Below are 13,896 nucleotides of genomic sequence, written 5' to 3' on the forward strand. Positions count from 1 at the left end.
AAAATGTGAAAAAAAAAATTCAGAACTTCTTAAACTACTTTAGGCCTACACAAAAGTTCTCATATTCCTTGCATCTCCCAGACTTTTTAAATGAAACAGAGTAACTTTTCAATATCTTCATTGTACAAAATAATAATAATAAAAATAATAATAAAAGTTAGGCCTGCTTCCTCTTCAAAATGAAAAGCTATAAATAAGTACATTATAAAGATAGGCTATCATGATCCTAATCAAGGTATAAAATCAGTTGCTCAAGTCAGGGCTACTCACCGGCTGTGAAACGTTAACAGACAGGCGGTGGCGCTGTTGAGTCACACACAGAGACAGATGAGAACTCAATGCGCGGCTCTTCTCACAATGCACATCTAAATATTTCTCCCATTCCACTCACTCATTGATAGTCCAGACTATCCTACAGTCCTGTAGATCCATGGACGCCACCGAGATTGCGAAAAGGGGTGAAAACGCACTTCTGGCACATGACACATTGGAGAAAATAATGCAAAATAAAAATATAAAGACAATACTGAAACTGCACGCACAAGCACACATGCACATTTGACACACACCTCTCCCCTGCAGTGCATCCCCCTCCGGTTGTAAACTCAGTGATTGAGAGTGCACATCAGGGTGAGTGGCAACCTGCGGTTTTATTCTGCACCCCATGGTGGTTAGCAGTTTTTGCAAGAGTCTCATCTCTGATTTATGACAACCGTTCATTTAGATGTCTCTGTGTCTCTGATTTGCAAGCGCGTGGTCTCGGCAGGAGAGGTTTGCTGAGTCACTGAGGCTAAAAGAGCTGAACAGCCCAGACACTCACCTCACCTGAAATTGCCCATCAGAAGACCCAAGATGAACTGTGATGGAGGCATCCCATGGTTCTTGAGTACCTGCTGAATCCAGGACGCATTTTGTTTTTATTTTTGCAAATAGTTGTTTAATGTAGTCACCCTTTGAGTGACCTGTGACCATTTTGGTCAAGTGGGACCCATCTCATTTCTCCCTGTGCAAGTGCAACTGAAGTACAGGCATATGTTTATGATTGATTTTGAATAAGTTATAATCTTTTTTACTTGAGCAGTGTTATTGCATGATCTAAATTTGAGTAAATGCAATTAAATTGATTTAGTAGAAAGAACCATTTTTAAATAGCAAATCTCAAATTTATCCTACTTAATAGACACTGACTTAACTTAAAGGGACAGTTCACCCAAAAAAGTAAATTCCCTCTTCATTTACTCGCCCTCATGCCATCCCATATGTGTAAGACTTTCTTTCCTCTGCTGAACACAAATTAAGATTTTTAGAATAATATTTCAGCTCTGTAGGTCAATACAATGTAAGTGAATGGTGACCAAAACGTTAAAGTTCCAGAAGGACATAAAGGCAGCTTAAAAGTAATCCATAAGACTCCAGTGGTTACATCTATATCTTAAAATGCGATATGATAGATGTGGGTGAGAAACAGATCAACATTTAAGTCCTTTTTGTACTATAAATCTCCACATTCACTTTCACATTCTTCATCTTTTGTGTTTGGGGATTCACTTTCTTCATGCAGGGTGACATGTGGGCAGGGAAGACAATTTATAGTAAAAAATGGACTTAAATGTTGATCTGTTTCTCACCCACATCTATCATAGCGCTTCTGAAGACATGGATTAAACCACTGGAGTCTTATGGATTACTTATGTGCTGCCTTTATGTCCTTCTGGAGCTTCAAAATGTTGCTACACATTCACTTGCATTGTAAGGACCTACAGAGTTGAAATGTTCTTCTAAAAATCTTCATTCGTGTTCTGCAGAAGAAAGTAAGGCATACGCTTCTTGGATGGCATGAGAGTGAGTATATGAGAGAATATTCATTTTTGGGTGAACTGTCCCTTTTATAGTTGTTCAATCTATATGAATATCACATTTAAAGTTAACTTAATTACACCATTTTTGGAGACACCTTTAGTTGAGGGAACGTGTTTACTGAATCAGTTAAGTAAAATCAACTTACTAGGGTTTTCAGTGTAATCTACTATATTTCTGAAGCTCAGTTGGTCCTCTGTCTGTTTCTCTACATTCAATAAACGTGTGACTTACTGTTCTCTAATGCAGCTCTATGCCTTTGGCCATCACTATCTCATTATACTGTTTGTTTATTGTTGGTCTGTTTGTTTCTAACCACGAGCAGCACAAATGAATGGAAATTTAAAACACAAACTGGTCATGACCCATAAAAAAATGCTCCTGGGTGTTGTGAACAGCTCCAGTTGAATGAGGTTAAATGAGAAAGAGAAATACAAAGATTTTACTACTGCTCTTTCTTACAACTGTTTGTATTGTTTTTTTCTTTTATTTCTTACTCATTTGTATTATTTTAAGTCATCTCTTTATGTTTCTGTCAATTACAGTACATTCATAATATACTCTATAAACATGTCTGTAATTTATGTATCTATTTACATTGTTTTGCATTGTTTATTTTGGTTTTGCACTATTTTATTTGCATGCAGCTAAACTTTTATACTTGAAAAAGCACTTACAAAATGAAATAGGAAATGAGATATAGAGAGAGAGAGTCAATCAAAGTGGCACAGTGTGTTTCTATACCTCTCTCTCCATACTGTCACCTTTACATTTGTTCAGACATTGTTCTGAACTGAGCTGTTGCCATGGAGATCCGTCTCATCATTGTACTAACCATAGAAACAGCCTCCATGTTCACATAAAATATTTGTTTTCGCTCTAGACAAAATGATACGCTGAACCCTTGAACCCCATCATCACACCCCAATAGAGACACACTCTCAAATTCTCTCCTATCTTAGATTAAAGAGGATTTTGAGTGGATGGCTTGGCACAGCACAAACATCTTCAGCTGTCACATGTTGGGTGGTTGGAGACAGCATAACAACAAAGAAAGAGGATGAGCAGTGAATGACAGGGATTAAACATGGCCTCTCAATGACCTCACAGAGGCGCATTATTAGCATGAATAGCAGACATTTGGAGAGAGTGTCACTTCAGGACAAGATGTCTGGCTCAGGAAATCTTTCTGTTGGTTCTAATCATGATTATTACCATCAAAGAGCAACAGAGGAAGATGAGGGGAGAGGAGAGAATCCACAAAAACAGTCACACTTGTCAAAATTCGGATGGCTGTGAAGCTCTCACTGGTTGTCAAAGATGATTTGGCAATAGATGAAATGTGTGTCTGTGGTGTCTAAATATCTCAGTAATACCTCATGATCTTTCTTTAATCCAGCATCAAGATTTTAGGATTTTATTTGTAATTTGGGAGCATCTTCATCTTCGGACAGTTTCTTTCTTTTTGAGTATATGAAGGCCTCATTAAACTAAATAGGATTGTTTTTACCTGGCCTTCATCATTTACACATGTTACTATTTTAGCATTGTCCCAGATCCAGAATGTCAATGTTAAACTATGAAAATCCTAATAATAAAATAAACATATTTATTGTGTGAAAATAATAACCAGTTTGGATGTTTCAACCAAAAATGTCCCTCTTATAATTTATATATACAATGGTGGCCAAAAGTTTGGAATAATGTGCAGATTTCACTGTTTCGGAAGGAAATTGGTACATTAAGTGGCATTCAACTGATCACAAAGTGTAATCGGGACATTACTGATGTAAAAAACAGCATCATCACTATTTAAAAAAAGTAATTTTTGATCAAATCTAGACAACAACATCACTCCAACACCTTATCCTTGAGTAATCATGCTAAATTGATCATTTGATACTAGAAAATCACTTATATATTTGGTTCATTAAATGAAGCTTAACATTGTCTTTGTGTTTGTTTTTGAGTTGCCACAGTATGTAATAGACTGGCATATCTTAAGGTCAATATTAGGTCAAAAATGGCAAAAAAAAGAAAATGCTTTCTCTAGAAACTCATCAGTCAATCATTATTTTGAGGAATGAAGGCGATACAATGCTTGAAATTGCCCCAAAACTGCAGATTTCATCCAAAGGTGTACACCACAGTCTTCAAAGACAAAGAACAACTGGCTCTAACAAGGACAGAAAGAGATGTGGAAGACCAGATGTGCAACTAATCAAGAGGATAAGTACATCAGAGTCTCTAGTTTGAGAAATAGACGCCTCACATGTCCTCCGCTGACAGCTTCATTGAATTCTACCCGCTCAACACCAGTTTCATGTACAACAGTAAAGAGAAGACTCAGGAGGCCTTATGGGGAGAATTGCAAAGAAAAAGACACTTTTGAAACACAAAATCAAAAAGAAAAGGTTTGAGTGGGCAAAGAAACACAGACATTGGACAATTGATAATCGGAAAAGAGTGTTACGGATCTTAACCCCATTGAGCTTTTGTGGGATCAGCGAGACTGTAAGGTGTGTGAGAAGTGCCCGACAAGACAGTCACATCTATGGCAAGTGCTACAGGAAGTGTGGGGTGAAAGGTCACCTGAGTATCTGGACAAACTGACAGCTAGAATAACAAGGATCTGCAAAGCTGTCATTGCTGCACATGGAGGATTTTTTGATGAGAACTCTTTGAAATAGTTTAAGAAGTCCTGAAATGTTTTTATCAAATTGTAATAGTAATTTTTCATGTTATTAATGTCCTGACTATTGTGATCAGCTGAATGCCACTTTGGTGAATAAAAGTTAAAATGTATTTCCATAAGAGCAAAATCTGTACATTATTCCAAACTTTTGGTAATTTTCAATCAATTTGTATTACGTAGCCTTTACGCAAAAAGTTTAAAAATATTATTTAATTATGGGTATTTCGGACACATAATTCTAGAATTTGAAATGTGTTGTTAGACACACTGGCATTGTCTGTAGACAAAAAAAAACAACCAAAACATATATTAAAAGTGTGAAAACGGTTTTAACGGGACTTCTAGAAATCTAAAAGTGCCCAAAGTTGAAGTTTTTATATATATAATATTAACACCAAAGTCATTTATTTAGGCTAATGATGAATAAACTAAGCAAATATATTTCTGCATTAAAGCATATCACCCAAAATCATTTAAACAGTCAAATAACAGACACAAGGAACAGGAACATTATGTGTCACATTATTAAGAAAGAAAAGTTTATTCATTTTTTGTGATTTATAAACAAAACACATTACCACTTTTCCATTGTAATGAAATAAAATGAGGAAGAAGAGAAAACAAGAGAGTAATGAACGTCACTTATTTACCACCACATATTGATGAGAAGGTGTACAAAAGAAGGGTTGTACAACAGATGATCGCCATTTGGTTGGACAGCACAGCGCCACCTACTGATCACCACCAGACACTAAGAAAGAATGACGTATGAACGCTCACTAGACACAAGCATACACTACATATATTGTATTTTACGTCGGGATATTTCCCTGTTTTTTGTTTCTTTGTCAAAGAAGTGAAAGAGAAGGGATAGAGTCATCATACATAATAATATAGCTACAATATACAGTGCTAGTTTGATCAGTATGTCAAAGCCAAACACAAAACATTTTTTTTGTCTTTTATCTTTGTTCTCGTAACAAAAAAGCAAAAGGATAAAAATGAGAGCTTCAGGGCATCACACTATAGAGCAGTTGCAAATACCAAAGTTTAGTAATGTCATCACTGTCCACTGTAAGTCGGTGCAAGAGGTGTCAGTATGTAAAAGGCTCAGAGACGGTACATACACAAATCTCTTGTGTGAAGAATGAATAAAAACGATAAAGAAAAATAGTAAAATCATAGCTCTCTATATCTATATTCATATATATCTCTATGTAGTAAGTGTTTCTTTCTGGTAAGGTCATGCAGCAGTCACATTTGAGAAACTGACATCAGTTTGAGACATGTTTTTTGGAGGTGTGGCAACAGGGAAGGCAGGCAAGTGAAGGAACCAATAGAAAAAGCAAAAGACATGTCACAGCCGCTTTAATCAGAAACTAGAGCGGGTTTAAAGGCATGGGGCGAAGACAACAGTCTATGGCGGAGACAACAGTCAATTCGTTGCGGTGTAAAGTGTATTAGCATTGCAAAGTTGTCTTTACAATGAGTAGAATCTACTGAAAAGGCTGAATGTACATCAATAACACTTTCAATTGCTTTAACAATTTAAAGGGGATGCGTTTTATTTTTGCGATGTTAGAGTTAGCAATTTGTTGGTGTTAACACTGTGAGTCTGTGCCACTTTCAAAACTTTACGCTGTTTGTTTGAGCATGCTAAACAGCCAAACATAGCAACATTGGCTCAAAACCAATGGTTTATGTTTGGGGCGGGACCAATCTGTTTGTACGACCAATGGCAGATGGGGAAACCTGTTTGAAATGTTTTACCATTCTGTTTTGTGACACTAATGGCACAGAAATGACACACTTCACCTTTAACAACGATTCAAATCAAAACATTTGGCAAGCCCCACAGTTATTCTCTTACTGAAGCTCCACCCCTTGCCTAGCCCTGCCTCCATCCTCTCAGTTCCCTCCCCCTTTTGTAAAAAAACCAAAGTGAGACCAGCAGAATATACATTTACGTTAACATGTGACAGTGCTGAAGTTGATTGGTTGTCAACACTGGGTCATTTACAGATGATAGTGCTTTGGGAGCGGCTTCTGTCCTCTGTGGGGGATTCGACAGGCATTGTCTGCATTACTCCATACTATAGGAGTACACCATAATGTCTAGAGCTAGCCTACCCAGCAGAGAGCAAGAGAGAGAGAGACAGAAGATCTGTACAGAAGCAATAACTTAAAGCTTATCAAATTGGCGCCCTGCTCTTCTTTCCCCAAATTTGAAAACCTATCCATGTTGTGTTAGTTGTGTTGGTGTTAGCAAGCAGAAGGGAGAGGACTCTGTTTCATATAGTATTACACTGGACACTGCCCAGAAACAAGCTGAGAAAGCAGGCACAAAATTAGGGTGAAGGTCATACGGGAAACTACAGACATAGAGCAGCGCCACGCAAAATCACAGCATAACCCTCATGCCATATCTACAGAGGATATTTAAGGATAGTTTATGGGTTCAAAGGTATTTAAGGTTTGGTGATTTAGCATTAATACTGTTCACAATGCATAAACATTCTCAGCCATCCCTTTAAACAACAGGCTCATCAGCTTTTCGTTTACTGTAGCTCATGAGGTTTCGATCTCTGCATTTACACTCCAAATGGAGCAATGGAAAGTTGGTTAACCTTCCAAAAACCCATTATGGATAGCATATAGCTCCATCAATGGCCTCTTAAACCAACCAACCAAAGCACGATTGCTTTGTGAACTTATCTCAAGCTTTACCGATTTAGAAACATTTCAGAGCAGGAGATATACTGGGTGCCGCATGGGATGCATCGATTTTTGACCCTGTTTATAAGGTGTGTATGTATATATACTATGTGTGTGTGTATATATATGGGACTACTTGCTCACATATATACTAGGGCTGGAGAACATTTGCTGGTAATAAAATTAAAGCAGCAAAACAAAAGTGCATTCCATCATTCAGTTAATTGTAAATTTTTTGTCTTTCTTTTTTTTGTTGATAAAACACTGTTTTTCACATGTCCAGGATGTGAGACCTTTTTTTTTTAAAGATGTGAAAACATGTTTCAACGTCTCCTTTTTTCAAGGGATGTTACCAGGGCTGGACTGGGAAGAGAAATCGGCCTGGGATTTTACATAGCAACTGGCCCAACAGTTGTTGAGGGGTGGTGGGGGTTCGCTGTACTTTTTTGCATATCGCGGCGCCGTTTTATGGTCCATTCAGCATAACACGGCAGCTCATTTGAGCTTATCGCAGCCCATTCGGCCCGTTTGGTTTTCAGGATGGCCAGTCCTCCCCTGATCAGCCCCAAAGTGCGTCGGCACACCGGGAAAATGCCCGGTATGCCAGATTACCAGTCCAGCCCTGGATGTTACTTCCATCCCAGACCACGAGAAGTGAGTGAGCAAAAAGCATTAATTATAGTGTCTTCACTGTGTTACGTACAGCTGTGCTCAGCCTGCATATATACAACACTGTGTGCCCTCTTTGATAACCACACACTTTACAAAATTTTTTAATCCATTCTTAATGTTTATCTTAATTGTTCTATATGTCAACCCATCGGATGCGGCACACAGCTTATTAACATTTCAAATCAGATTTTGTCTCCCTATCCAAAAGATTGGAAAACAAAAAACAAGAGACGAATAAGACAGAAGTACCAACATCAGTCTGAATATCTTTTATGTGGAATAGTGGGTTGTCAGGTCACCCGAGGCATTAGACAACATTAATCAAACACATATCAGCTCATTAAGGCAAGATTAATAAATTATTTTATTAACGGGAAAGGGGAATGTCAACTATCCGTGTGAAGCCAAATTGGATTGGACTTGTCAGAAAAACACTTCACAGCTTCTGATTAAAAGCTTTACACAAAATGACTTAAAATATACTTGTTTGAGCCCAAAATATGGATTTTAGGATTAATAAATGCAAGTTTTGTTCTACAGACTTCTGTTGAGACTTCTGTCTTAAAAAAAAAATCAGCTTGTATATGTGTAACTCCATCTGTCTCTCTAATCATCATCATCTTTGCCTTTATCTCGTTTGTCTTTTTTCTCCTTCTTCTTTTTCTTCTTCTTCTTCTCCTCCTTTTTTCCGAAGCTAATAAAGTCGCTCTTGTCGTCTCCATCTTGACCTTGTCTAAAGGAGATTATGGCTGGAGAACCAGGGATGATGAAGGCTTCGGGAGGGACCTCACCGGGTTTCAGATGTGGAGGAGGTCCGCCTGGACCTGGCCCGTAACGGAAATGCCAACTGTTACTGTCCACTCCGGCGCCGACGGGGGGAGAGACCTCTCCACCCTCATTATCTGTGAGAGAGAAAGACAAAGAGAGAACAGCTATTACAATCTTTTAAAATTAAAATAAATAAATTATATTATGAGCTAAACAGAAATATGAAAACTTGATTTACATTTATTTACATTTATGCATTTGGCAGACGCTTTTATCCAAAGCGACTTACAGTGCACTTATTACAGGTACAAACCCACCAGAGCAACCTGGAGTTAAGTGGCTGTGGGGATCGAACCAGCAACCTTCTGATTACAGTTATGTGCTTTAGCCCACTACACCACCACCGCTCCCACTCTGCACACTTATTTATGTATTAAGGGGTTTAAGTGGGACCTTGATGGGTTTTGGCCCACTGGACCCATGAATTAATGTGCTGGAAGACACTTTCTCCTCTTAGGACATTCATTTTTGTTGTCTCCTCTGAGCCAAGAGGTACTAAAGAGCCCCAGAGGGAACACAGTGAATCAGCAGTATTTCGACTGAGAGAAGAACAAACTCTGCAGTAGTGCTGTGCTGGATTATCTTGCATAACCTGGGGAATCAACCCAGCCATCCCATTTTATCCCAGGACAATTTATTAAAAATCAACTTACACCAACAAAGCTCTCTTCATATGTGAAATGGGTGCTTTGCTGCACTAACTCGCAAGCTTACTCTCAAGTCAAATAGATAAACTGAAAAAATGATTTTGTGGTGAAGTTCGTATAACAGAAAAGATTGAGCACTTTCTACATTGAATAAGTTAAAGCATGAACTTGAACAGTAACATTTGAAAAACCATAATAGGTGCCCTTTAATATTTTCATGTAGTGTGTTATAAAGCTGTTTGTGAATGTAAAAATGTCTGCAAAGTTTCAGAAATCGAAGTGCACGACAAATTAAGTTCTTGACTCCCAAAAGAAATAACCGATTCTGAACATCTGAAATGAGTCCTTTGTAAATCCAGACATACTTCCTATAATAACCTACGTAATTTGGTAACAAAAAACCCACCTCTGGTCTTCATTGGCTGCTCATGAACAATTTTGACCCGCCCTCAAACACTACACTAAGCGGTAGACCAACCACAACAGACTGGGACATCTGACCAATCAGAGCAGGGTAGGCACTCAAAAACGAGGTGTTCATAGTGCGTTCACATCCAATGCGAAGTGAGCATTTCGCGTGGTGCGATTACATACAAAGTCAATGTGAAAAGACTCAAATAGACGCGATGGTCGGCGCGAATTTAGCGAATGGTGTGACTCGAACTCACGAAATCGCTTCATTCACGTATTTGCACAAATTTACATTTTTTAACTCGGGCGAAAAATTCACATGACGTGTTGTCGCAAAAGCCTATAAGCATTGAGATTGTCCGGATGTCACTGATGTACTGACGTAGTAGCAGAAGAAATCTGAAAAAAAAAACAAAAAAAAAAAAATGTTGTAGTGCACCTGGAATTGTATGACACAACGTCATACTTGTACAGAGACCGGATGAAAAAAGACATCGCAGTCCAGGAAAATTGGACTACCCTTGAATCTACTTGATTCCAGCTATTGGTCGTACTTTACTTTGAACCAAGTCGTAGAAGCCCCTCCTCCTGTCCTTTTCCGGAAAAGAAGTGGGAATACTCGCGGGTTCGCGTTACTGGATTTATAATCCAATGAAAATTTTCTTTGCGTTGTATGTGAACGCACCATTTGAACGGATCCTTGAAAGAGTCGTTTTTGACACTGGGAAAAAAGGTAATGCTGCAATTTAAATTATGAGCAAATAAAAGTGTTTTTTGACCTTGGATGCATGTAAATCTATTGCATGAGAAATTTAAAACATAGTAGGTTTAGCACGTGTTGAATTCAAACACGTAAAAACACATTTTTAGCTTATTATTAATATTATTTATGATTATTTGATATTTTTAAACTGCTTCATCATGTAGAAAACCTTGTCATATTTGTTCACTAACTTGAACCAAATTGTGAGTTTGTTTACAGAATTTTTTTTGTTACGTTTGGAAACTTCTTGTTTTGTTAAGTCTAAAGTTCATCTTCACCTCAAAATCTAACACTGTAATTGTTATCATCCTTGTGTTTTGTGCCCAGATGTTGAGGTCTGCGAGCGCAGCTCCATGTTGTGATCTAGTTGCCAGTAATGTGATAGTCTCAGGATTAAATCGCATGCATGGAGCTTTCCTGTGTAAAGCTTCCATATGTCATGTGGTACATTACTTGACGTGTTAATAATGAAAGTTCAAAATGTGGAAAGTTCTAGTCAAATGTTTATTTTAAATACCATGGGGCGGCTCTGGCTCAGTTGGTAGAGCGGGTCGGCCACTAATCGCAGGGTTGGTGGTTTGAAACCCGGCCCACATGACTCCACATGCCGAAGTGTCCTTGGGCAAGACACTGAACCCCAAGTTGCTCCCAATGGCAGGCTAGCACCTTACATAGCAGCTCTGCCGCCATTGGTGTATGAATGTGTGAATGGGTGAATGAGATGCAGTGTAAAGTGCTTTGAATACCGTTAAGGATCTATATAAGTGCAGACCATTTACCATATGTACATCAGATTTAAGAGATGTTTAAGTTCAATTTACTCTCACTTAAATCAATATTATGTTAGATTTGACTTAATTTTACACTATTACAATTTACTTAGAAAAAATGTGTGCAATAACCTGTGAAAGTAAATCATACTCGTAATCTTTTCTCAGTGTAGTTTTCTGTGATGAGGAGGATGATGGAGCTGTGACATGAGGACACACACCTGGCCCTGAATCGGGCTAATCGGACAGGAGGGGGATAAAGACGAGCCAGAAGCGCCAGTTTGATAGAGAGAGACGCGTGCGTCCGCTGTGTGTGTGTGTGTGTGTGTCCAAGTGTTTGTGTTTAAGTTGATTAAAGTTCATGTATGACATTAAAACTTACATCTGCCTCCTCCTTGCCCTCCTTACCCTGTTACATATTCAATTATGCTATCAGATACGTTCACGCCATACATGTAAACAAAGCAATGTGTGTTTTTAGAAACATTGTGACCACGATTAACATTTATGTGAATACAGAAACAAATAGGTAATAATTATGAAAGTGTTATATTAATACTCCTCCTCCCACTGCACCGGCAGACGATCTGTTTAGTCGCATCTATAGGGTACATGGCGATGGTGCTGTGTTGTGACGTCATCTGAATACGTTCCATATACTTTTAAACTTTCTCTTTGTAAAACTGCATTATTAAAGTTTTCAGGAGGATCTGCAGAGTCTTGCTTTCTCTGAATAAACTGTGAATGGCCATGCCGAGCTGGCCAACACAAAATATGCATCGTTGATGTGTAAATGTGATCGTGTGTCACTACATTCATTTGACTGACGTCTGAGAGTTCAGAACCATTAATATCTGCCATTCAAATATTCATGGTATATCAATTACTTGTTAAAAAAAACAATACATGAAAATGTAATTCTTCATGATACAAGACTGTGGTAGCTGGTCAACTCTAAATGTGATGGTATAATGTTCACCACACTACTGAGACTCTCCTCTCTGAGCAAGTAATCTAATTTCTAATGACACTGGATTCCCAAAACATCACTCAGTTTAATACACACATCTTTGGCAGTGTATCGGAGCATGTTTAAACCTTGCCTTTTGTCTATCGCTTATGTTGTGGTGAAGATTAAGATGGATTAAAACCTCAGGAACATTGAGACTATGACATTTGTGAGTAAAAAAGGGTGTGCATGCAGGCTTGTGTGCGTGTGCGTGTGTGTGTGAAATGAGGATAGACAGAGAGAGAGAGAGAGAGAGAGAGAGAGAGACGCAGAGAAACAGGGACACTCATTAGGCAGCATCCATTACAAGTCTTCAGGGAACTGGCTACCCTTCCAAATCCCTCAGTAACACAACAATTACATGCCCAAAATCTTTTGTTTTCTCGTCTCCCTCTCTTGCGCAATCTTTTATCTCACACGCCTAATTTCTCCCTCTCCATCCCCTTCTATTTCATTTCTGTCCTTCTCTCCATCCCCTGCCAGAATGATAACAAAGACACCAGTCACAAGTTTTTGGAATAACTAACTAAAACGAAACTACTTTTCTCTGTGTCACAGTAGCTCAGCTGTTTTCAAAGCAATTTTGTTTTCCAAAAAAGTAGCTGTGTAGCATGAGAAAATGTAAAAATGCTGCTTTTAATGTCATACTGTATTGTGCATGCAGATTTGCAGTCGAGCGTTACTCGTGCTCTCCTAAAATGTCCTCATATCTTGTGTTGGGAAGTCCGATTCATTTTAGTGAGTCAATTCATTCGGATGATTCATAAATGAACTGGTTCAAATGGCAATTTCTTGTGGGTCCTTGCAAAGATATCCATGTGCGTAATGTTTTGTAGCAAAATATTTGTATACTAAACAGAGCTGTTCATAACTATATTTTATTCAGTCATAAAAATAACTTACTTTAAAACACTTTAAAATAAGCTTCCATTTGGTAACATTAGTTAATGCATTTGGTATCATGAGCAAACAATAAAATACATTTTTAAAGCATTTATTATTCTTAGTTAATGTTAGTTCATAAAATGCAATTGTTCTTTGTTCTATTCACAGTGTGTTAACTCATGTTAACTAATACAACTATTGATTCAAAACAAATATTACTATATAGTATAACTAACATTAACCAAGAGCAAATGCTGTAAAAAATATTGGGTTGCTCTTTATTTTACAGAGTTCTTGTTACAGTGTAATTACACAAGTAATTACTGATTATTACTAATTAATAACATGTTGGTTTAGGGTAAGTGTTTGGTTTAGGTTTAGTCGCTTGTAATTATGCATAATTGACTGTTATTACTATGGTTGATACATGTAATATGTGTAACAAGGACACTGTAAAATAAAGTGTTACCAAATATTGTTCATTGTTAGTTCATGTTAACTACATTTACATTTATATTACAATTATGCATTTGGCAGAAACTTTTATCTAAAGCGACTTACAGTGCACTTATTACAGGGACAATCCCCCCGGAGCAACCTGGAGTTAAGTGTCTTGCTCAAGGACACGATGGTGGTGGCTGTGG

General features: G+C 37.9%; 1 protein-coding gene across 2 annotated transcripts in view; it reads right to left on the reverse strand.

Annotated features, from left to right (window-relative positions):
* Positions 1–5,071: 5,071 nt before the first annotated feature.
* LOC127659582 (protocadherin alpha-C2-like) overlaps positions 5,072–13,896 on the reverse strand; it is a 69,473-nt gene continuing 60,648 nt past the window's right edge. For both annotated transcript variants that reach the window (XM_052149468.1, XM_052149467.1), the window contains exon 4: positions 5,072–8,841. In XM_052149468.1, coding sequence (XP_052005428.1) covers positions 8,546–8,841 — 296 coding nt within the window. In that variant the 3' untranslated portion in view covers positions 5,072–8,545. The remainder of the gene's footprint in view (positions 8,842–13,896) is intronic.

This window comes from Xyrauchen texanus, chromosome 19, assembly GCF_025860055.1.
Source record: "Xyrauchen texanus isolate HMW12.3.18 chromosome 19, RBS_HiC_50CHRs, whole genome shotgun sequence".
NCBI classification, from domain to species: Eukaryota; Metazoa; Chordata; class Actinopteri; order Cypriniformes; family Catostomidae; genus Xyrauchen; species Xyrauchen texanus.